Source organism: Galendromus occidentalis, unplaced genomic scaffold, assembly GCF_000255335.2.
Source record: "Galendromus occidentalis unplaced genomic scaffold, Mocc_1.1 scf7180000077451, whole genome shotgun sequence".
NCBI lineage: Eukaryota > Metazoa > Arthropoda > Arachnida > Mesostigmata > Phytoseiidae > Galendromus > Galendromus occidentalis.
In genome coordinates, this window is record NW_003805439.1 from 176,236 (window position 1) to 200,918 (window position 24,683).

Sequence of the window (24,683 nt, forward strand, 5' to 3'; positions counted from 1 at the left end):
CGACTTTGTTTACGAGACTAGATGGCGCACTGCATCTTCCGTGATCTTGCCCTCAGCCGGACCGTCGAAGTCGCATTGAGCTTGAATCCAGGATTTCGAAAGGAGAGTTTCAGGTCGGATGAAGGAGGTCGTAGACACAGTTATGAATCAGTTATGAATCGCATGAATTTTGCGGTAAACACAGAGCGTATCTCGGAGATTGCTGAGCTTCTCTGCGAGTCATCGATTTTGGCGCGTAATTCGAAAATCTCGATGTCGGTGAGCTGAGCTCTCTAAGGGGAACGAAAGGAATATGCTGCGTTCCAGTCCGGAACGATATTCTGAGAACGCAGCCGATGCTTTCTCTCGAGGGGAGCATCCTGACGCTACGTTGCGACAGATCCTCCCATCAAACCCGCGGAGAGCTGCCTCCTTTGGGGAAGACCAGAAACGAATCGGAAGAGGCCGTTCTTTGTCAGAATCCTGGAATTGGAATGCGAAACGGGAACGCTGTTTGGTCGATTATTCTAGAAAGGAGCCGCGGAGTGCTCCAAGGCCTGGAAGTCCCTACTCGCCCCAGGGATAGCCTGCTTCCAAGGGATCTCTTCGTGTACCAGTATTTACCAGGATCCGTGTGTTTTCCTATAGACTCCAAGGGAAGTGAGGACTTCCTCCAAACGCTGCAAGATTTGGAGATGGGAGGAAGAAAAAGTCATCCCTTTACTTGGTCAGCACGTTGCAACACCATCCGTTGATTTATTCCGAAGGATTTGGGGTTCGGTTTGCTTCTAGGAGGCATTCCAACGCAATATAAATATAGGTATGTTTCCTTCGCACTTCTCGTGGATAATCATTTCTGTGTCTTCAATGCTTTCTTTCTCGATGGTCGAAGGTATGATATTTTGACTGAATACGGTGTTCTTCTTTTTATATTCATTTTACCATCCATCTGCGTGATTGTATGATCCTAATCTACCATGTTCTCGGGTAAAGTAATAATTCTGTCATCCGACGGTCTCATTGTTTGGCGCACCAGAAATCACGAAACTCGAAGCAGGATGACCCTTACGGAGGCGATGGCAGATTGAATAAACTCTCGAAATAACATCCGTCACTAAGAAATAGCGCCATCTGAAACATTGGGCGGTTTTGATTCCCTCAGCGGGCCCGGGGCCTCCTTTCGCAACATTTGAACGAATGTACATCATATTCTACTTTCCTCGTCGATTTCCTCTCCAAGATTAATGATTATTCTTTGAGAACGAGATTGAATGATACAGGATCTTTCCATCTCTCTGAAAACATCGGGATCCGCCACCCCATCATCGGAATGTTTCGAACCGGGTCCGAGCCTCTCCGAACCGTCAGAAGTGAAACTCTGACCCGATTACGCAGAAAGAGCTATTTTCTCAGGGTCGCTAAATGGCTCGGTTCAAGAATCAATATTTCTTCGACAACAAATGCTGTCCGGTGGTCGCCAGTCGCCACAAGCTGCAGGAAATAACAACAAGAGAATAACAACCAAACAAGGAGAGGGAAAATAGAAAGGTCCTCTCGGTGTAACAAGATCTAGCGAGCGACGAGTCTTCGCCAACAAGGAGAGGACGCTCGCCGTTCTATCATCTCCTGCCAAATCAACATTGCACCTTGTTGAGTCTGGAGTATTTGTGAAACACAAATCATTAGACGTCTCTCCCAACGGCCTGTCTCGACTCCCGTCCGGGGAATGCTAGGAACGAAATTTTCAACGAAATCGTCAAATATGAAACAGACTCTCCTACAGTAAGACAACATTAAGCACGGAACTAGTCAAGCTATTTGAGAGCAATCGACCTCGGATCAGGGTCAAACGTCGATCCACACCAATGAGGCATATAGTATACAAATCACGAGTATACAGTGGGATCATAGCGCCGCTTTCGTCGGCCGAATACCACGGTGCTCGGGGGCTCTATGCGTGGCTCACGGCTCGACGACCTCAATAATAATTCCTCTTCCAAATGTAACAGGTATAATGTATGGTTTCGTCTGCTGGTATGCTGTTATCTATATTTGTATGAACGTATGTATGTATAATATAAGTGAGTGTATATGATGTATGTATATATTATATATATACTTGAAGAATAGCTCGGTACTTTCATCAAAACGACACGGTCTTCACTCTTCCTAATGAATTCTTAGGAAGCCTTTATCTTCGGAATCGGGGTGAAATCTCCCTTTCCCTTCAGGAGCGTCCCGCGGTCTCCCGGATCACCGAAAGCTTCGAGAAGAATCGTTTAGCGGGCCACCCTCACGGTCGCCTCCTCGACCGTCTGACGATCCGTCCCCAAAAATTGCTGAAGAACCCTGTCGAAAAGTCTGACGCTACCAGGTCCGCTTTTCGATCATTTGCCTAATCTATGCGATTCCGCGTCTCTTACTGAGCTTCGTCTACCGCATCCTTCTTTCGGATTGGTTCCAGTATTCGTGCGTCCTCCGCCTCATCGGCCGGACAGCGAGCGTACATGATGCTTGGTCTGGACGAAATCTATGTACCTACAATGTCCCGTTCGCGGAGCGACTGCTCCCTCAATCAGATGCCGAAATTCGTTGCGGCCCCCTCCCAATCAGGACGGAACTCGGAGCCTGCGCGCGCGCGAGTTTCGAAAGACGAGGCTTAGCTTGTCGGTTCTCGAAAGTTATGTACAGGTATGGATACTTTGACAGCCTCGCTCATGTTGCTCGTATCTGCTGCAGCGTCTTCAGAGCCCGCTTTGACGGCGGACTCATTTGTCCTGCTCCATTGGCTCTTCAATTTTGTTGTCCGGACTGCTTTGCCTGGAACGTGAGTGAATCTCAAGTCAACCGGGGCGTTCATCGCTCTCGTCTACTCTCCCTAACGATTTGATTCCCGAATGCAATTTCATAAGGTAGCTGAGGACGTCGTTGGACTCCTGCCAAGGAGCGATCGAAGTCGTTGCCAAACACGAAAAAGAAATCCCGAGAAAATGACATAGAAAGAATTACTTAGAGAAGCGTCAGAGGGACGCAAGACCGGGGATCATTAATCGTCTCCGTCTAAGTGAATGCACATCGGCACACGATCTCAACATGTTCGCCACCGAGGAGAATATCCACACCAATGAATTGGCCTCCAATCGATCGATCAATCGACAGGATGATCGGAGCTCCGTACCTGGCAACGGAGAGCAACGCCATAGCATTAACAGTGTCTTCACTATCCTTCGTTAATTGCATGGCCTCGAGCGAAGAACAGCCGATAGTTGCAGCCCATTGTTTCGTGCACGGCCAATACGGTGCTGGGGAGTAAATTGATTTCATTAGCTGAGAGTGCAAAAGCCTCGGAATCAACGGTCGGGCCCGAGAGAACGGAGGAACCTCTGGATTCATTTTGAAAGTCGATCTTCTGGCTACGCCGATCTCTGACCCTGATGCACGAGCGATTGTACCACCATCGCACAATAACCCGAACAGTAAGTGTTCCCACCTTGGATGACGGCGACTCGCTTCAAGTTTTCGATCGCCGTTGCCGTCGGTTTCCTCGCCAGCTCTGACTCGGCCACCTTCGAGCACGCTTCTTCTCCTAAGAGAGCTCTCGTCACGGCTTCTGAACAGTCGCACACGGATGGCAAGTCGTAACCTCCTTCGAGAGCGAGCACGAGTTTGCCTTGGCAGATCGTCATCAGTTGACGAGTCATCAGACCGAAACCTGTCGAGAAGCTTTCATCAAAGGAGCTCGATAAAGTGTCGGCGACGAATTTCTCGCATCTGAACTGAGATGCGGGAGCGCGGAACTGTCAACTCACAGGCTGGACTGACGTCGTATCCACCCAGAGGAGCTGCGTGTCCTTTGGCTGCGTCGAAACCACATGCGACCATGACCAGTTGGGGTTGGTATTCTTTGGCAATAGGCATAACTATGGTACGGAACGCGGCCAGGTACTCGGCGTCCCCCATCGGAGGGTTCAAACCCCCGCTCCAGGCAATGTTCACATTGAAGCCTCGTCCATCGTCCTCTCCCACCTCGTGGGGATCCCCCGTCCCGGGGAAGAAATTTCCGTCATCGTGTCGATGGAGCGAAATGTAGAGCACGTGCGGATCGCGGTAAAATATTTGTTGGATTCCATTGCCGTGATGGACATCCTGCAATTCCGGCGGACAGATAGATTCAGTTCGGTTCCAGCTGTGCTGCTTTCTCCCGCGCTCGTTGCATGTCTGATTGCTTCCATCCGATCTGAATCAGTGTCGGCTGGCATCCCTTGAAGAAAATCGACGGATCGCACTCACCCAATCGACGATGAGAATCCTCTCGAAATTGAATCGTTGTTGAACTTTCTTGGCGGCCACCGCCAGTGAGTTGAAGAAGCAAAAACCCATGGCCTGCTGATGTTCTGCGTGATGCCCCGGAGGACGGACTACAGCGAATCCATTCTGTCAACGGCAAAGGAACACTCTTAGCTCGGGAAAAGGAACTCTGTAATTGACAAAGGGAGAGGAAAAAATCTGACTGTGCGAAGGGGATATCCGGCAATGTAGGAGATGTTACCTTGACGTCCCCTGCGGCAACTTTGCAGGCAAGTTCGATGACACAGCCGGCTGCCATTCTCGCAGCGCTTGCCGTGTGAAGTTCGTTCCACGTGGTGTCTGAATCTACACCGATTCCCCCGCATGAAAGCATCAGGAAGCTCTTGAATGGAAGGTCTAGCTTCTGGAACTCCAGCTTGTGACGATTCAGCGGGTTCGCACCTGCGAAGCATCGCCTGATTTGAGAATTCAATCAAGCTGATGTTGTCCTAACGATCCCGGGATATTATGGTATATCCGACGAAGGTCCTCCACGGAACTCTCTCGAATGTTCCGAGAAATTGAATGATTGGAGATCCCGTCAGCTTGCGAAACAATCGAGAGCGAGGCGAAGCTACATGTATATCCTGGATCCTAAAGCTAATCAGTGAGGCTTCATGCAATGCGTGTCGCTCCAGAAATAGAAATGAGCTTTGACCCGTACGTCGCGGACCCGATATCTTATCCCGTCCAGAGTTCAGAATACATCCCACGCGGCTGCGAGGATATTGTTCAAATATCGCTGTGCAAGCGTGCCGAAGATATTTTTAGCAACAGAAGAGGATATGACATTAAAAGTTATATTTAGCGGGACAATGTTTTGCAGACCAACACTTTTGTGTGCCAACACGACTGCAGGAGGACAAAATCGAATCTAGAAATTACTCGGCTAAGTTTAGAATCGGATCGATCCCGCCGCATGTACGTCGCTAACGAGGCGGGATCACGACGAAAAACAGACCCCTGAAGACGGCAATTATTGAGGTCGACCATCTCGCCGATTAGCTCATCCGTATCTGGTATGGTATGGTATGGTATGGTAGTGATCCTCGCCCTCGTGTAGCCAAGAGCCACATCGACGGGCGACCCTAGTCCAGGGGCGAGTATTCTCTAGCGGATCTCTCCCGAGGCATCAAAACTTCCTCCACGGCTAGTGCCCGCGATCATCGCGTGAAAATCCAGGAGGAAACCCTGCTCTATCTCCTATTCAAAGCGATTGCTTCATGGAGCGGCGCCCCCCCCCTCTCGACCGACTGACTGAATGGGTTGGATCGCTCCTGCCGGCAAAATTGCTGGCACCAGGCCTTGATCGACCTGGGTGAATTCGCTCTTTGGGTCCGTCACCGGAAGCGATGCGGGACATTGGGCCTGAGCTTGGAGGTCCTGCTCGGGAAGTTCACTTTCATTGTCACCAGGTAGATGAATTGGGTAAGGATCTCTAGTCGGAATCTCCTGGAGGGACTCGGAAACGCTTGGAATATACAAAAAATAAATACGTAAATCGATTCTGTCCACTCGAATGTCGTAACTATTGAGCTCATCAAGTACAGCTATTCGGTCGTTTTGCGTAACTCGGGGCAAGTAATTTGAATTTTGAGTCGGGGATCCTGACCGGTGTAGTTCTGAGGGATTTTGGCATGGCGCGAACCATTGGCGGGTCCGATTCCATAGCTAGAGGCGGCAGAGCGGAAGATATGGGGAGCAAATATCAGATTAACTTACCGAGGAGCAGAGTGTAAGCCTCAGAATGTGCCAATTGCAGCTCGTCTAACGATGCTTTACGGGAGCGTGGGCGTAGGCAACGCTGAACGAGTCCCGTTTCCTGGAGTCGCGCCCAGACGCTTTGCAATCGGCCCGCGTGCTCGGGGTGCTGTGCGAAATTCCCGCACAAACACTGGTGTTTGAGCATCACACTGTCGTACACCAGCGCTGTGGCCTAAGAACAAGAACAGGAACGATTAGTGGTCAGTCGATCGCGGATGAATGCCTCAGCTTTGTCCCTCAACTCTATTCCTCAACCCCGCCCCCCTCTTTCCCGCAGCTGCCCGTGTACATTGGGCCCATGTACGCCCCGGCTCACTGTAAGATATCGCTGATCTTCTCCACTAAAGTCGAGCATATAACGAAAGCTTCGGAATTATATGATTGTGGCGCGAAGTCGACGAATGGCGAAATTTCGCACATGCGGAAATCTATGATCGACGAGGCATTTGGGCGCCACATCGAGCTCTCCTCGCAGACGAGCGCCGGAGCGAAGGAACTTGTCTAGAGGATTTGGAAGGATTCGGGGAGGAACGTGATCATTCCAACGGCATATTCGGCTCGGATTTCGGAGGAAATTAGAGGAAGTATCTCCGCCAGCGCAAGATGTGCAGCCCACAGTTCTTCCGTTGACCTTGATGATATCAACTCGTGCCGGACGAGATGCCGCCGACCACATCTCTCTGCGGAAAGGTGCCTCTAGAAAGCCCAGAATACCACATAACGATCCGATTTCTCCCCTCTAATCTGCTGTACTCAGGGCCAGGGCGTCAAAATAAACCAGTCGGCTTGATTCGTAGGCGAGTCCGATCAAAACGAATCGATCGGAGCGTTCTATTTCTGTATGGCTCTTTTGCACCTTCTGTGTAGCTGCCCGCTCGGAGAACGGCAATCATGCGCCGGATATCGCGCCGCACTCGACGTATGCGTTTCCGTCGGGGATCGCTGCTCTATAACAAAGGTTTCGTAGAATGAACTTACTTGAGGGTTGCTCATTACAGGCAAACATTGTTGGTTGTCTTGTGTTGAACTCTGGTTGGTGGAACTTCTTTCCAACGAGACTAGAGGCGAACTCAGCGTCCTCGAGAGTCGACGAAGCTGCTGTCTACTACTGGACTCGCTACACAATCTGCGAGGATTCAAACGGAATTGCGTCAATCGATGATAGCTCCGAGTTTTCCGAGTGCGCAACAGAGGGACGACCTCATGAAGAATCGGAGCTCGAGTGCTCCGCGAAATGAATTGTCATATTTGAAGATCGGTCCGAACCTTTGCCGCTGAATCACCGAAGGCTGTTGCTTCTGCTCACTGGCGATGTCTCCGGTTCGCATTTCTTCGCCTTCATTGTTCGGCATCGAAGCTCTCGGGGCTTCGACAGGTTCGTCGTCGTCCTGGTTCATCTCTTCGGCTTCTTCCACGACGGAACTTTGTTCGGGGACAAGACCCAACACATTGGTCTTGCTTCCTGCGCGAGTGAGGACCGTTTGTCGGATGTGTTGCTTGATTAGCTGATGATGTTGCTGTTGCTGTTGCAGGGTCATGCCTGCAGCCGTTTGGAGCAACGGATGTCCAAGCGGCAGAGGAGCGGACTGAGTGCGCCCAAGCGGACGGAGTATCGATCTTTGCAATCTGGCCTGACTAGCATCGAACGAAGTTGACGGAACTCTCGCAGCTCCGCCCTGTTGCTCCAGACTCCGCATCTGGCCCTGGACAAACACCGGACTCGTCGGCGGGGTCACGTCTCCGTCTATCACTAACGAATGAATACGTACGTACTCGCTTAGAAATCCGCATTCCCGAAAATACGATAGCCACGATACGGTACACCATCGATCGATCGTTCGTTAGTGCATTTATCGACTCGTGTTCTGTCGACTCACCAGGCAGTTGTGAACAAAATCCTGAAATCGGTTGGAGGACATGGTGGTGGGAGACGAGAGGCAGCCCGAATCTGGCGGCAGCCATGGCGCGGAGTTGAGCCTCGGACATCGAGCTGAACATTTTTCCGTCAATAATTGTAGGCGGCTGAGCGGCGTTCGGCCGGCCTAGTGAAATGTTCGGCATCGAAGGAGAAGAATAGAGACCGTGTTCGAGAATCTGACTTCCGGCAGGAGGAGGACACGCCGCTTGGTAGAGCGCAGATGCCATCGCGACATCTTCCGAGATCGGAGTACCGTTCGAAGAGCCGAGCGAGGACTGCAGAGAAGTAGACGCTGCGCTCGGTGGTGAGCCATCGCTGGAAACGTGGCTCTGGCTATCCACTGCAAGGATTCGATAGGACAAATAAGACGGATAACGTGTTAGGTCGAAAATGCCGAGATTCCTGTCACATTCTGCGGTTCCGTGTTAACAGGCAAATGTGCGTTTCTTTTTCCGGGCGAATCAAGCTCCGTTAGTGCCGGTCATGAAAGCCCAGGAACACTCCATGCAAACTCACGAGACAAAGGTGTCCTCCGGCGGATAAGTTTTTCGCCTCGTCTCCTGGGGAGCAGCGGCGAGCTTCGATTCATAACTTTTTGCTTGAGAACGGAACGCACTTTGAGGTTGGGCTCGGACGCTGTCAATGGCAAGCGGTAGCTTCGTTAGTAGGAAAGACCCACACCGATCAAGACCAATGTATCCCTCGGATTCGGAGAACTCGAGTCTCGGGAAGATTCGTTCGATTACGATCGACGACTTCCTTTCCCCCCAGAAAATAAGGCCTCCTAGAGATCGATGTGCAACTGCCTCGTCCCGAGAGGGGAGGGCGAATCGAATGCGTCGACCGTTGGAAGAAGCCCGACTATGCACTCGAATGCTTAGTGAGGCTCTGTCAGAGTTTTATTTTGGCATATCCCGGATAATGTTATTGGAGGTTGGAGAGGATACATTGATGATGGTGGTTACGATCGATTAGTACAGTCTCGAGGAGCACGAAATCCGGATCTCGCCTCAACATCGAGCAAATATGCTCCACGCAGCAATGGTGTAAGAAGCTACCTGTTTTTCGCAGAGGGAAATCACTCTTCCCGGGCACGGTCCCAATGCCGAGTCGACCATTCAGAGGCGGAGGCGAGGATTGATCCAAGGACATTTGCTGCCTCTGCGCCCAGGCCTGCCTGACACCGCCGTTTTGAGCGGCGTCACGCTGTTTTTTCAAAACGAATTCCTGAAGTTTCTGCTTGACTTCTTGCGAAATGCTCCCGCTGCTCGTTCTGAAGAGACAGACGTATCTTTAGGACACCCTCTCCCGGATCTCGGGCGCATTCGGACCTCTATTGAATTCGGCAGCTCGGTAAGGAAGATCGGGAAGGATCCCGAGAGTTGAGCTCATGTGGAAACATTCTCCTCAATAAGTCTCTCTCCACCCTTAATTACGAAAGTCCTGATCATTCATGCGAATCCCACAATGTCGCTTCTTCATCAGCTCTGTACTCTGCTGTGCGGTCGGATCGAATAGAGAAACCATCGAAAATTTCATTATTGAACCCGAGGTGGCTCTGAATAGATGACCTGTGAGGTGGTGACGCGCTCAAATTTGACCCGATTTAAAGAGAGTTCGGAAGAATTATGCCACCGGTGCTTCGGGCGAGATGGATCAGGTGGAATTTCGAAATACTCTAGTTCTCATCCTGTGCGACCCCCGAACTATCGGGGAGAATAGCCGGTCACGCGATTTGGAAACTGACGGGGATGTCACAGGATATTGTCATTCGAAGTTTCAGGTCTGAAAACTCGTTCCTGACGGAGCTCGTTTCGGAGCAGCCGAACGAAAGAGTTTGCACCCCGCGCTTCTTCCTCTCTCGACTCGGAATCATGAGTCGAATCGAGCGGCTCACCACCTCTGAATCCTACTTGCTCCTCTCGGCCAAGAGCCGAGTTTCTCTGTTTGCATTGGTACGGCAGCCGGGTTAGATTCAGCGTTGTCGACAACGACCGTCCGACTACCTATGTGTTACGGAGAGCAAAAGGTCATGGAGTGAGTCGTGTGGGGTTCGCATTTCGCGACTTAATTAAACAGCTATTTGTTCTGCAACAGACCTTTGCAGCGGCGGGGCATGATTCGTTTTCTGACTCGGAATCTGAGACGAATCCTTCTTCATCCCTGAAGCCATAGGAGTGTTTGAATCCTTCTTATCTTTTTCGGTTTGGCGTTCGAGTTCTGCTCGACATTTCTGTTGGGCCTCTTTCTGTTCCTGTTCGAGCTGCTGCTGACTCTCCATATAGACCTGCAAAAATCGACGATTATTCACCATGTCGGATTTCTGAATAATGCGCCTTCCCTCCACTTTTTTTTTCATTCACACGCTCGCACACACGGACCGTCAGGCGAACGTTGGACGTCATCCGGGCGGCGACGAAACTCCACTACACAAGCTCCACTACGGAATACGGATCCAGCTCATTGATCACCAATGAAATCGTGCCGGGGATCGGAAATTTCGTGTCCGAACTCGGGCAGAGAATTCGAGTAGCGGACATTCTCGATATCATGACAGTCAGAATGACTGGGAAATCTGTTGTCGAGCTCGAAAGCGTGAGATTCCAATGACGAATTCTATCGACAGCTCGACTGATTCAGTGTGATTTAAAGCTGTTGTCACGCGCGATTTTCGACACCAATATATAGATATCGCCGGGCACTTTGGATCGTCAAACGCACAGGGAAAATCCTGCCAACCGCAGGCCAGCGATAGAGCGTCTACTCTGCCGTGGTATCAGAAGATCTACGCTATCATTCCCGTCGTCAAGTCTCTTCTGGGTGGCTATTTCTATCCTCTGACGTCGACAGCGAGCTTTCCTCTTGAACGCTGACGACGACGTAGCCATCTCCTAACCTTTTTTTACGGCTCGCTGTAAGACGAGACCTCTTACCCACGCGAGAAAAATTCAACTTTGTCCCACGAATAGGCCTTACTTATCTGCGGAATTTCGAGGATCCGCATTAGCATTCGAACTTCCGGAACTAGAGCAGACCCGGAATTTTTCCAGCTGTGTCCAGAGCTGCCCGAATGGCGGCGTCACACGCGTCTCAATGATTCTATCGAATTTATACTGGTCGAAATGTGTTCGCTGCTCTCGGCTCGATCATTATCATGGTAATTTGGGGGATGCAAATCGTAGTCCTCTGTTTTCGCCGAAGACAATCGAGCCCGTGCCCCATGGGTTCTCTTTGCATCGACGTGATCTCAGAGATGACTCCTCAAATTATGGATGATTGTCATCGTCATCATCGTGCGTCTGGTCAGCAACTCATTTAGATTCCTTGCCCGGGACGGAGGATTGCTTGCTCACTCGAAGCTGGAAATCATCTCGAGATCTACGTCGGCAAGGGGGGGAGAATATCGCAACCCAAAGAGATCCGTGATAGGCTGAAGTCGACCACCTCGTGAGTCTCTCACCCGAAGAGCTCACTTCAGACTTGGAACAGGCTTCTTATCTCGTCTTGCGATCCGGGTGGACCGGTGAATTTCATGATGATTTGCTTTCATGTTGGAATCGATTCTCGATTCGGAAATGACCGGACAGTGATACATTTCTCCGCGCCGTCGGCAGAGATTACCCCTTGTAACAACAACGACATCCCGCGCAGCTGGTGAACCTCACGAAACCACGCTCTCAACATGATCGATCTCTGTGCCAATGATGATAATCATCATATAATAATCGCCAGCGCTTGTTGCCATCCTTCAGAGCTCCTCTCTACGAAGTGAGTTGCGCTGCGGGGGATCACGTAGAGTCGAGTTTGCTTCATTTTGATGAGCCCTAATCCACAAACTCCAAGGTGATGGATTGCTGGTCGGAGATTAGTATTCAGCTGTCTTCAGCAAGACCGAGCTTCGGTAATAATTCGCCAGTGTTACATTAATTGTCTCGTCAGAAGGTCAGGCTATATCGCCTTTATCATTGTCTTCAAGCTCCAAGGCATCCTGGAGTGGAGTGCAATCGAAGGCGAGCAGCTGGCGGATCTAAAAATAATCTCACTGTATCCGACTTGCTGAGCTATTGTCCGTTCGAATAGTCGAGGACTCGGCTGACTGACCAATCGGTCACTTAACCACTCGGTCACCTAACCACTCGTTCGGGCTCGTGGCTAATTTCCGTTCTGACGGATACCACGCAATCAAATATTCATGAAGGAAAATAAATTTGCTAGCGGAGATCTCGAAGCACGGCAACCAGAATAGCGCTTCTAATTTAAGCGCGTTCCGCATTACCATGGAGCTAGTGAGAATTCCCCGTTTTCTTCGCCGTCGGAGACTTTGATCCGAATCTTTGATCCGGGACTCCTCGGGGTCTCGTTGAGGGCAATCTCCCGAGTTTTCCTCTTACAAGCGCAAGCTCGCCGAAACCTCGTTGATACGCGATGCGAACGGAAGCGAGATAAGCTCAACAACAACGACACGAGTTCGAAGGAATCGTCAACAAAATACGCGGGAGTCCCTAGCATTCCAAGTCGTCATCCACGGGAAACCAGCGGAGGAATATACCCGGAAACTCTCTCGGCCTTATCTCGCGGGCGCATCTGCTCACGAATTCAGTGATAACTCTGATGGGGACCAGCAATGTTTTCCTAGTGAGACTTTGAGAGATGGTTCGTTGCATCTCTCCGCGCACACACACGCACGTCTACAAAAACGATTCTTTTCCGTCGGATATGCTCAACAAGCCAAGAGAGGCAGAAACAGAGAAAATGGTCCTCTCCAATCAAGTGAACTCGAGAAAAAAAATCAGCCTACATTCTGGGCTCTTGCTGGTGGTGCTATTTGCCGCAACCACTCATGCATAAGAACTGATATCTCTCGGGTGGGTAGGCGGGCGGGCCCTCAAGCTCGCTAGGCATAGGAATAGCTGGCATGGCTAAAGATATCACTTTCTAAATATATTTATGAGCGAGAAGCGAGAGAGGGATTGAGCAGCGAACACTGAGTGAGTGCGCGTGTGACTCCGAGCTTTCCAAACATCGTTACGCGTTGAAACACATAATCGGACGTGCTGGCATACCGATGGGGGATCAGAAAGGGACCAACCGACGCGGCCTCGATGACCTTCGCGGCTTCAGTCTGCTGTCAGTATGAGGGATTTAAACTCCTCTTTCATCGGATGCGCCTCATAGGGGGTTTCCCTGAAAATTCAACCTCCACTCCGCGGTCCCAACATCGATCGGACCCTCCCGGAAACAACCTCTCTGAGAGCGACGGCGAGAAACGTCCGCGACCGAGCGAAGGAATCGAGGAACAATCGTTCGATGAATCTCTTGATGAAGACTCGTACAGCGGGGTGACGCCGACGCTAGAGGATATACCACGGAGACCCGAGACCACGACGTTGCTTCCGCCTCGTTCTATACTTCGTCCGCCCCATGGTAAGAATGGAGACGCGACGATGTAATATTTTTTGGTCACGCTCGTGCTGCCTGGCCTTTAAAGCAAAGCGGGAAGGAGGTCACTCGACTGTGACCGCGGTTGCTCTTGCCTCCAATCATTCCTACACGGCGACATACGAGCTTTCCTTCTTACGTCGATGACGAGCTTGCAAACCGTCATGTCGGTCGTCTACTCAGCGCGACGGCTCGAACTCAACCACACGTTGTTGACGATGTCGTCTCGGAAGCTTCCATGAAAACTGAGGCTGAATAACGCTCGTCAACCACTCCATCGACCTTCTAAAAATTTTCGGCGCACCTTTGGACTTTGCAGTCTGCGAAGGCGTCAACCTCATCCTTAAATCCCCAACGACCTCCCTGGAACTTTTAGTTCTCACGGGGGACTTGAAAATATGATGCTGCTCCTCTCGTCATTTCCCTGTCGGAATAGTACGCCATACTGAGCGATCGGAAACAAGGATGCGTCTTGTCGCACCGCTTCCATGCCTTATCTACTTGAAAACCAAGAATCAACGTGACTCCTCGGTCTACAAGCAACAGAAACCATCCAGGACGACAATCTTGTATAGGATCGACTCATCTGGAGACGCGGCGTGTCGTCGTATGTGCGGGGATCTCTTCCTCCAACCGAATGAGATATCGCTGCGCTGAGGCGACGGCGGCGCCGGGAAAGCCGTGGAAGCCGTTGACAGCGACCTTTGCTTCGTGACGTGGAATGGAGTTCCCTCTCGAAATAGCCACTTAATCTGCTCGCCGAGATAGATAGGTGGACTAGGGGTTCCACTTTTTCGATCCTGCGGGCGTCGCGCCAACATCGAATAGAAATGCCTGCAGCGGGTTTCTCTGATATGAGATCCACAACACGGAAAAGACCCCATGGAGACGGTTCACAGTTCCGCTGCGTTTGGAACAAAACAGTTGCGTTGAGTGAGATTTTGACGGCTCTTACGCCTTCACGGTCGGGGAAGCCCGCGTGGCGATGGCACGCAGCGATCGAGATATTCGCGACTCGTGGATGATATAAAGGGTCGCTTCGGACGCTCGCCCGCTTGCGTGCCTGCCTGCGCCCCAATCGTGATCTCGATCAGCTCACCGTATTCAGCTGTTTTGTCCGAAGGCCCCGTGAAGACATCACCGCCGCCAAAATTAGCCTCCCGGGAAAATTCAGAAGTGTTGCATCTCCCGAGGCATTTACACAACGGGCCCTCCGAAGAACAGCCTCGATTCCTCATGATCCGTTTCGCGTATTCAGATCAGGCCACTAACGGCAGAACGCGGAAGTCCTCTCGAATCGACATGAGGGAATTCGTCTCGATTCGAATTGAAACGTCGCGCTCTCGCTTCATGCCCGGAGATCGAGTTATCGTCTGTCGACAGTTGATCGAGCAAGGGAAAGAGCGACCAGAATGACAGCCAGGCGGTAGAACAGAGAAAGCTTGTTCCGTTGTTGTAAATTCCGCACAAAGACGATGATGATGAACTCAAAAACGACGTTCCCACCCGCTCGGATAGTGCTTTCCAACGCTGGAGCAATCGTCGTCGACAACCTGCACCTCGCTATCTGATGACGGGTGATACGCTTTCAGAAGGTTCTTCTTTCACTTGCGACTGGCTCGCTTCGTCCCGTCCGTAGCGGTGGTAGCTTTTACGGCCGAAATCTCTGGCCAAAGTGAGTCGATTTCTCGAGCTGCTCCCCGCTTTCCTTTTTCTTGAGGACAAATCGCTGACAGCAGGCCTTCCGCGCTCAGCGGCTAGCTATTCGACTAGGAGAACGACGACCCAGAACGAAAGAGCACCAGAGCCACAATCGTCGAATTGCACATCTGACAAAAGAAGCCTCGCTTGCCATGCTGGGGAATCACACTCAGTCAGTCTGCTCTGTCGGCCAGGGTTGTTCTGACTGATAGAGCTTGTTAGAGTCATGTTCTATACCGAGCTCTAGTCTCTCCCGCGTGAGCGTCCGCTACGACAGAAGCCGTGTTCGATTGCTTGCGACGGGAGACGTATCCACGGAAAATCGGTCTGGCGTCCCCTTGAAGTGTCCCATGCCCGTAGCTTGCCACCGCCGAACAATCAGCGAATCACACGCCACCCTCTCTCTCATTCTAGCCGCCCACGCGCCGACCTTCTAACAGCAAGGTCTGGGAAGATCAGCTGAGCTCTATCTGTTGTTCGGGGTACTTCCCTCAGCCCCCCGCTACCCATCAATCAACGCATACTAAGTAAGCAAGATCCTGTATCTATCTCAAGCACGACTCGGATGAAACTTTGCAATTATTTATCCTCTTGTCGAAGTCCAATTTGAGTATTCCCTTGTTTCCTAACTCCGCACTACCGCTCTCGAACCGTTTTCCTCACGTTGCCTGCTTTTCTGACAGTGGAGTCCATAGGCTTCTTCTTGGGGGGGGGAGATCGGGTCCTCGCATAGGGCTGACCTCCAACATGGCGACCCGCTCCTATACCTTAGTTTTGCGAACTCTCAATCTGGGAGGGGGCTATCTTGTCTTCGGCAAGACGACAGAAATAACTTCTGGGACATGATGGAGGGCAGAAACACTTACTCTGACCCGTTCCCGCAATTGACGCTCATGAGCTTCGGCCAGCTGTCTCTGTCTCTGCTGGTAGCTTTGTAGGAGCATCTGCTGCTCCATCTGCTGTTCTTGCCTCATGGCCATTAACTGTTGCTGGAATTCCAAGAGAGGCATCTGCTGAGGGTCCAGAGCGACCACGGCTTCGTTTTCCTGAAAAAGCCCACGTTTTCGTTAAGCTCTCACAGGTCTACAGCGACCACGCAGATCACAATAGCTCCGGAAATAACTACGAGAAGAACACCGAGAGTCTCTGAAATAGTAACACAACCGACCGACAGGGAGCACAGGACGGAAAAATATCCCCATGTTTTCCATTATCGCTCGTTCGGAGATAATAAGCTTTCATTCGCAGGCATTCCATAGCGAAGATAATTCCCAAATGAGTCCAATCGGCACGGCCGTGAGTACGCCCTCCCACGACAGGAGACACCGATGGAATGATTTATTTCTCTCTCCAAATTCTCCGGAGGTCCGTTTTCTAGCTCGTGGCTAATTTCCGATGAGCTTCGTGGCTCGCTCCCGTAAAAATTCATCGCTGTCCGAAGACCGTCAGCCGATGAATGCATATCAGGACGCGGCCTCCGTACATGCACAGTCAACGACTCCGTTGCCACGCGAAATCAGACATCTCGGACAGGACACGTATCGACGTGGCAGAACACTCGCCACAATTACTTGCTATTAGATCCATGATTTATGCTCGCTCGATATAGGACAAACGGAATGCATTTTGCTACAATGTGAGCCTAAGCCCTCGTTGGATGTTCTGGATCGGCATTCTGCGGCTTCCGCTGGCTGATTCCTCACTCGGGATTTCGCTTCCCTTCCGACATCTTACATGAATCAGGGGCATAACCGGCGGCAAAGTCGGCGGCGAATTCGAATTCGATGACGAGGCATGATGGTCCATGGGAAGACTTCGCGTCGCAGAATTGCTGCTGCCCAGCGGTCCACCCGACATTCCTCGGAATCCGCTCATGGTTACGACACTTCCGTTATTCCAAGCGGCTGATCGTTTGAGAATGTCCACTCCACCTCCAATACGGGTCGGCACTCCCACGGCGCCGTTTGGTTTACCTGAAAAAAAACGAGCATGAGATTCTATGCGATTCCGGGCGATGAATCCTCTGCGCTCGACACGGCCAGTTCCTATGCATGATTAGAGCGGAGCAAGGCTCGGGTTCAAGGCCACCTTTATTTCGATGGACCATTGGATCCGCACAGGACGCTGACAGTTTTCGATCGGTTTTCCTCTCGGAGCGTGTCCCAGCTAGAGTACTCTCTCGCCATCCGGATTGATTGAGGCTCGCAAAGGGCCGAGAAAAAGTTGATTCGCTCGTGCGATACTTGGGATCTGCGAGATTTTCGTGGGTCCCATCGCTCGGGCATGGACCGCCGGAATACCCTTGACATTGGCGAAGCTCATGGCGGAGTAAGTCCCATTAGCGGCGGTGTCGTTCGAAATTCCGTCACCATAACTCGGTCAAACAAAGCGACCCAACATCAATAAGGATTGGCTCCGCCGTGTTTGCGACCGCTCTACTTCCAGCAACATCGAAACCTTGTCGAGATGGCACGTGTGCCTCCTCGATCGTTGCGCGGAGTCATCGGCCACACTTGCCGTGACTCGATCCTTGAATCCATCGAATACATTTCGGAAAAGCCTCCGCGGACGCGAGAGAGCTCAGTCGATCGTCCTATCATCAATGCGGTCGAGTCATACAGAGCGTTATTCATTCGTTTCAAGAGAGCCACTTCGATGGGGATCTTGGCTTTTTCCGACTCGATGACCCTCCGCTACTTGGATTAGACAACGGTACGATGTCAAGGCGTCGTCTCACGGAAATGATTGAATTCGGACCTCGATGAGGATGGAATCGACAGCCAGCCTGTCGGTCTCGGCCATGGAAGAGCTTTTGATTATGCTTGTTTCCAGGCAGCGACACCGTGGTCAGACATTGCCTCTGTCGGAGCGGCTTGAAAGCGCCAATTAGTGCCATCGAGCAGGGGAAGGCGCGTTTAACGGAAATCGGCCGGAATGAGCTCTCTCACCGCCCGAGCACCACAACAAAATTATGGAAAGCGCACCGCGACCCTGGTAGAGCAATTGGAGAACTCGAATGATCTGGATCTTCATGACTCGTTGCCGTCCAGAGGGTTGATCGTCAGGAGATTTCCCGCCCTTCGTTGATGCTGGCTGCCCGGTGATTTCGGGCTTCCCTACGCTTGCAATTATCCTTATCGACCATTGTCTGGAGGAACTGCTCCAAGACTCACGGGAAGAATTTCAAACCCATAAAAGACATGTGATCCGCTTGTGTGCTCCCACCGCAACGTTATCCTAGGTGAGAATGCCATGCTTAGGTAGATCCGCTGTCTAGACCGTATGCGGGAGCAAGCAGCAAAGGGCACAAGAGTTTCTAAACATAGAAGCGGCCGGAAAAAACACATTTCCCGCTCCGGAGCAACGTCAGACGCAACAAACTAGCACCCCTTCCATTTGGGTATGTTGAGAACGAGCCCGGGCATCAGAAATTTTGCGGTCCGTCGGGCCAGTCAGGCCAACTCTTCGCATCCTCGTGAATCTCGAAAACCTCGGGCGTGGCAGGAGTACGGCCGCGATAGGGATGATACGTCGATGCGTACCGCGTTGCCCTGCGACAAATGCGGTCTATTGAAAGCGTCCGCCTCGACCACAGCGGATACAGATCGACACTAAACTCTTCTTAATGGCGTGTAATCACGTGGCATCTGGGTTGGCGGAGGACGGAACTTTCGAAGGCGTTTGTCGACGAGAGTGCCTCAGCGCTCTATTGTTGAATGGTGTCTTATGTTTCTATTTCCAGTCTCCTAGCGGCTCGCCTGGAGACCGGAGTAAAGCAAACTCACAACGAGTAACCTCATCGCAGCGGTCTTTCTAGGTCCCGATTTCTGTGCTCGAATCTAGCGAGCCAGGTACCAATGAGCGCCACCAGACGGAGAGCGACGTCCTTTCAAGCTAGTCGAGTGCAACGCGGGAGCCGAATCGGCGGCCTGACGGGTGGCTAGGGAAATGTATTTGGGATGCAAGACGCTTTCATATCTAAATCGAGTTCGTAACCCTTCGGGGAGGGAACTTGAGGCCGTATGCCGGCGCACGAGGCACGTAATGGCTCCCCGGGAAACCTCCGCTGGTGCTGTAACCGGAACCGAGTTGGGGTGCGGCGCGGCGCGGATCTAAATTTAGTGGGAACTAGTTCATAATATAGATTCGTCGAAGCTTATTTGAGCGGCTTTCTCTCGTGGGACGAAAATAGGAAGTCGCTACAGGGGCAGTCGAGTATTCCTGGCGCGTCGGGTCTGTCTCCAAAGGGTGGCTCTGGTTATTTTGGGCCTGTTCGACATCTAAGAATATCTAAACTCTATTACACTCTCTCATTTGCCTGCTCTGGCCGGCCGGCTGACTGACGGACGGACCCGCTGACTGACTGGCTGACTGAGCGGATGGATGGTCCGCCGTTTATGGGCTGTTTCGCCCAGAGCTGAGTGAGATTTCCACTTGCAGAATCTGACGGGAGATTTCGTCGATACGCTCATTTCCTTCTTCAGAGAGCCTGACAGATAAAATTTCGTCGTATTCCAACGAAAACTTCCTAGAAGAGGAGAAATACGGGAACGAACGACCTCAATCGGGCTGGGCAGTCAGGTCTCCTCGAAGACGAGTGGATCGCCGATCTCGCGGTATCATCACCTTTACACAACGATGATAATAATTGGTTAACATCTGTGGGCGAGCCAGCATCATCGTGACGGTATCTCACCGTTGGTCATCGCCGCATCGGAGCCGACGACAAGGTAAGGGTGAAGAGGCTTGAATGAGCAACGGAGAACTACGCGCCAGCAGCCATTGCAGCAGGGGATTCTCAGAGAACAGATCGAGGTCTCAAGGGTCCGACTCTTGCTTCCTTTCCAACCACCTGTGACTCACTCGGCGGCATCAACAAGCCATGAAGCCAATGTACACAGAGAGACTGGACGTACGTGATGACACCGCTCGTGATACAAACTCACTCACGTTTGGCATACTACCCATTGGGTTTATTCTTGAGAGCCGCGAGATTTTCTCAATTAAGTCTGTTCGGCTGACGACGAGCGCTCGCGCTCTCGTCGGTTTCCCCGCTGCCACCGTGGCTGGACCAATGCTCTGGGCACGAGGCCAACCGATGCTCGCATTCAAGCGACGATGGCAACAGAACGCCTCAACATAAATAAGACGAAACGTGAGGCCTGAAAGCTGAATATCCCTCAAAACGGAATCGAAGCTCTCTCATGATCAATGAACGTCCCCGTGAATGGACGTGTGCGAGTTGCCGAGCGGCCGCTGCCACGATTTACCGATGAGCTAATAAATCCATCAGTCCAGAACACGATTGAGCACTTGTCGAGCGAACAAACTTGTCGATCGGCCCTTCCTCGAACTAAGCTCGACTCTCTTCCCCTCGCTCTTCGACATCTCGAGATCCCGAAGCCGGAATCACGACTTGCGACTCGGATCGAGAAGCAGTAGTCAGATACGGAAGGGAGGTATACAGAAATATGACACGAGAAAGTCGAAGATTCTCGTACAAAGTCAATGTATAATCTTCTCTTCGAAAAGCAGGACTGGCAGCAGCCATAAACGTCACAGTCTTACGCGGGGTCGATTCGTGGCTGGTAATCGGATTGCTCGTCGACGTCGGCGACGTCGATTCGGTACTTTTGTCGGAGAAATACGGAGTGGTTACGCTGCATCTGCTCTAGGATGTATTGGTTCGTTGTTTTGTTGGCGGCAGCCTCAGCGGTTTGTTTACGGCTCTCCGTCATCCTTCAGCCTTGAGTGGCTATTTTGGTCTAGAGCGAGCAGACCAATTGGGTGGACTGCTGGTCGCAGCCAGGCAGCAGAACGCACGCCCGCCCGCCTGCCCGACCGACCAGCCGGTTGGTCTGCCTGCCAACGATCTCGCCATTCTGCCAGTCAGTCAACTTGAGACTAGTAGGCCAGCTAGTCAGCTCGGAACTCCCGCGTGGCTTCACTTGCTAACAACCGGCACTCAGGAGCCGGGCAAAATCTCGACTGAGGACAAAGCCGTCAAAGTTTTGCTGATTTCGAAGGAGAAGGTACTAGTCGACCGCCCGACGTGAGCCAGCCGGAGTTGCCAGAATGAATTCCGGGAACGTTGCCTATGCCTTTCTGCTCCAAGCCGTCACCGAGATTTCGGGTTTTCTGCCAAATAAGATGCCCGTATCGGAGCTGAGGGTAGGACACTCGAGGAATTAGTGACTTCCGCGATCTCGCCCTGAGGAATGCTTGCTCCGAAATCCATGGATCGACACACAACAGGTCGCGAGGGAACGAGTTCCTGACCTTATCTGGCGAATCAGGATGATCCGCAAATAAATTCAAGGACGCGATTGAGCTCCTCGCTCATGAATTCATGAATACGTACGTACATTCGCCGTAAACTCGACAAACGGAATCCCATCGCGAGCGGGAATCACGGCTCAATTTCAACGAGATCGATCAGGTGATCGACTCGAGGGCGCTAAGAAACATTCCAGCTGAGAATCGCTCGAGCCCATTTCTATTGACAAATCGAGAGGAATTCTCGTGAAGGCGTTTTCAAAATACAAAGTTTCATCTTCCATAACGAATTCCGTCATCACCCACGGAGCGGCGCTGGGCGGAACGATGCCCTTGCTGCAATGTTCTGCAGGAATCTCTCCCGTTACCCAGACCGGGGTGCTGGGTTTCAAGAAAGATCAGATCTAGGCGAGCTCTCGAGCGAAACTTACTCAGGTAGGAGATAGACAATCACCGATCTAGAGCACTTACCGATCATCATTTCGGAGCTGACAGGTCGTCATGCTATCATCATGCGGAGATCACGCGAATCTCATCTGAAATGATCAGAGAATGAAATATTCAATTTTCAAGAAGCGCACCGATGAATTCTCTGATGTTGTCACACGCTAATTAATTCCAGGAGCTCTTGTCGCTTGAATCGATCGGTCTCGATGTGTCTGTTGCAGTAATAGCGAGAATTCTTGTCGGAGAATCGCAACGAAACTCAAGTCTGTTCTATCCACTCGATCCGCATGAGGGACGGAATCTTCCGCGCCCGGGATCCGTCTAGTCCGCCCAAGTCCCTGACTCCGGGAGCAGAGCTCCGACGCTAGATCTCTGACTTTCGATTCGTAAGACGCAGCCGGCGCGCATTCTCAAGACGATAATGCCGAGCTGCGTGCTATGAGCCTATGTGAGTATCGCGGCCCCTCGAATTTCGCGCCGGAAAACCTGCTCCTGGGAAAACGTGTCATTGCCGAAATGTTCGACCTTCTGCGAGAACGGAACCAGAGCCGAGTGACTGGATTCCGCGAAAACCTCTCGCAAACCTTGTTGATGCCGCTCAGCACGGATCAGACCCAGAGGGAACACTCCGCGAACATCCGCAAGTTAGCCCTGACCTTGGTTGCATAGGCCAATCTGGATCGATTTGCGACTCGGCGGAAACGACCCCAGCTTCGCCGAATGATATTGGGGTCGCTCGATGTCCTTCCCCGATGGCACTTGTCTCTTCATCTTGCGCCCTCTCCCTCTTTCCCAGTCCCATACGATCCCGTCCAATCTTCAATCCACGTGTCACTACGGTCGGTCGGCCATCTCCGGAATTCGCACACGCGAAGTAAGCTCCATCCCTTGTTGCCAACGACGGCAGGAAACTTGTGAATTTCTCCAGGGTACTGTATGCCAGGCCGAGCTGTCAACAAAAGAATTCGGGACATCTGCTACTCTGTCGATCCGGATCTGCGCAAAAACTCAAAATAACTCCAAGGATTCTTTCCACGATCTCAATGCCTGGTTGTATTCCTGACTGGAGGAAGTTGAAGCGGGAGCCGCAATCGACTATCCATCGCTATCCAGTCGCTAGCTCACGACCGTCCCCGGTATACACACACGCAGACTGCTAGTACCCGACAAATCGATACGGAACATGTAACGATCATAATTCGGTGACGAACTTGTGTGTGTGGATCGCTAACGATGCTCTAAGCGAGGCCACGGCCAAGGTCGTTACCATGAAGGTCGAATCCAGGCAAGCGAACGGACTTCGCGCTGCCGAGTCGACTCTTGATCAGGCAATCCATTGCCCGAATGATCTCCTACTGTCTACATTTGTTCGATGCTGGCAACGAGCATCGCGTCGCGGGATCGAGGGAAAGTCGCCCTTAGCTACGGCGAGTTTTCGGGGAAAAAACACCGAGGCTCGCTCAGGTCAAACAGGGGAAGAGAGCTCTACAGCGTGGTCTCTTCCAAGAAATTCTGCCAAAGCCTGGTCAGCTGCCCGTTTGCCTGGACCGAGAGCCAAATTCGATCGGCAACCCACCCTGGTAGCTCACAAATTCACTGTGGAGGATCAACCCGATCGGATTTCCGGACCGAATTTTCTCCTCGCTGATGGGTTCAGCTCTCGATCAAATTCGGGGTCCCGGAGAGCCACGCTGCACCACTGGGCACGGCAATATGGCGGACCTCCCAGTCGGGTACCAGACGGGCTCTGGGCATGAAAGTTTTCTCTGTCTCTCTGTCACGATACCGGGAGAGTATCCGAAAAAAAGATCAAACACCGGCTCCTCCCACCGAGTCTCATTGGGAAAATCCCAAGAAGGTAAGCGGTCATCTCCGAGTCCTCGAGTTTCGGGTCTGAAGGGAGTCGAGATGATACAGCCCGGCAACCAGGTCATCGATTCATCGTCATTATGGCCTCCTCAGGGTTCCAATCATCCATTCTGGCATTAGCGAGGCAACAGCTCCCTAAAATCGGCATGAGTGCCGCGCCGCCGTGATGATGCATCTCCGCGATATGAGGCGGAGTGAGTCGAAACATCCAGTTCACCAGAGCCTCCTGAGAATCCATGCATCGACGGTTCATCATAAGTGATCGAAGACTCTCGATGTGATTTCTGCGGAGTGGAATCCCGGCTGAAGAATTGTGCTCGGCTCGAGCCCGGATAATCATTGTTCGAGGGAGCGAGCGGTCGGAATGAGTGGGATACGCGATTGTATTGAAAACAAACCGCACCAATAATTTTGAGAAAAAAAGCCTAGCTCTTGGGAATGATGCTCTTCGAGCAAAGCTCACTCGCCGGAGGTCCGATTTAGATTCTTGAAGGCCGAAGCCCAGCGAGGTGCGGGCGGTGGTGCCTTGCTCTGGTTCTCGGAGTTCGGAGAACCCTGTCGCCCACTACGCATTTTCGAACATCGCTTTTAGCGATGCTTTTTGCTTGTTTTTCATCGGCCCTGGCTCAGAGTCTGCCAACTTCGAGTGGATTTCCAGGACCAATTCCCGGAATAATTAGGAACATCGATGGAATTTTCTCTCCCACGTGGATGAATCTAGAGATGACCGTCATTCATGCGTTTCATTCACCCTCGGTTTTCGAAACCGAACTATTCAGCGGAGTATTCAGCGCAGTCCATATCGACTTATCAGCGCCGTAGCACTGAACTCCCAAAATTAGCGGTATCGACCCATGGAACGTCACCAGTGTTAGGCATTATACGAAAATGTCAACCACGCTCCCCTCAGAGCAACTTTTGAGTCATCGCCGCTTCGCCCTCA

At 51.8% G+C, this 24,683-nt stretch overlaps 1 protein-coding gene across 1 annotated transcript; it reads right to left on the reverse strand.

Moving 5' to 3' along the window:
- Positions 1–2,747: 2,747 nt before the first annotated feature.
- On the reverse strand, positions 2,748–17,470 carry LOC100907231 (histone deacetylase 4). Its single transcript, XM_029111585.1, has 17 exons — positions 17,392–17,470; positions 16,883–17,121; positions 16,011–16,194; positions 13,838–13,851; positions 10,108–10,295; positions 9,067–9,281; positions 8,525–8,644; positions 7,968–8,348; positions 7,357–7,840; positions 7,069–7,216; positions 6,049–6,262; positions 4,529–4,728; positions 4,270–4,413; positions 3,789–4,125; positions 3,470–3,691; positions 3,158–3,281; positions 2,748–2,799 (listed from the first exon to the last, which is right to left on the reverse strand). The coding sequence occupies exons 1-17, from the start codon at positions 17,468–17,470 to the stop codon at positions 2,748–2,750; spliced, it is 3,345 nt and encodes a 1,114-aa protein (XP_028967418.1).
- Between the last annotated feature and the right edge of the window lie 7,213 nt (positions 17,471–24,683).

What these genes read in the sequence shown, in the direction of transcription:
- LOC100907231 (XM_029111585.1), bottom strand. Translation starts at nt 17,470, where the DNA reads ATGAGCTTCGCCAATGTCAAGGGTATTCCGGCGGTCCATGCCCGAGCG. An exon ending in CGGTTATGCCCCTGATTCAT is followed by an intron (nt 16,195 to 16,882) that starts GTAAGATGTCGG and finishes GGGCTTTTTCAG; the next exon opens with GAAAACGAAGCCGTGGTCGC. An exon ending in ATTTTGTTCACAACTGCCTG is followed by an intron (nt 7,841 to 7,967) that starts GTGAGTCGACAG and finishes TTCATTCGTTAG; the next exon opens with TGATAGACGGAGACGTGACC.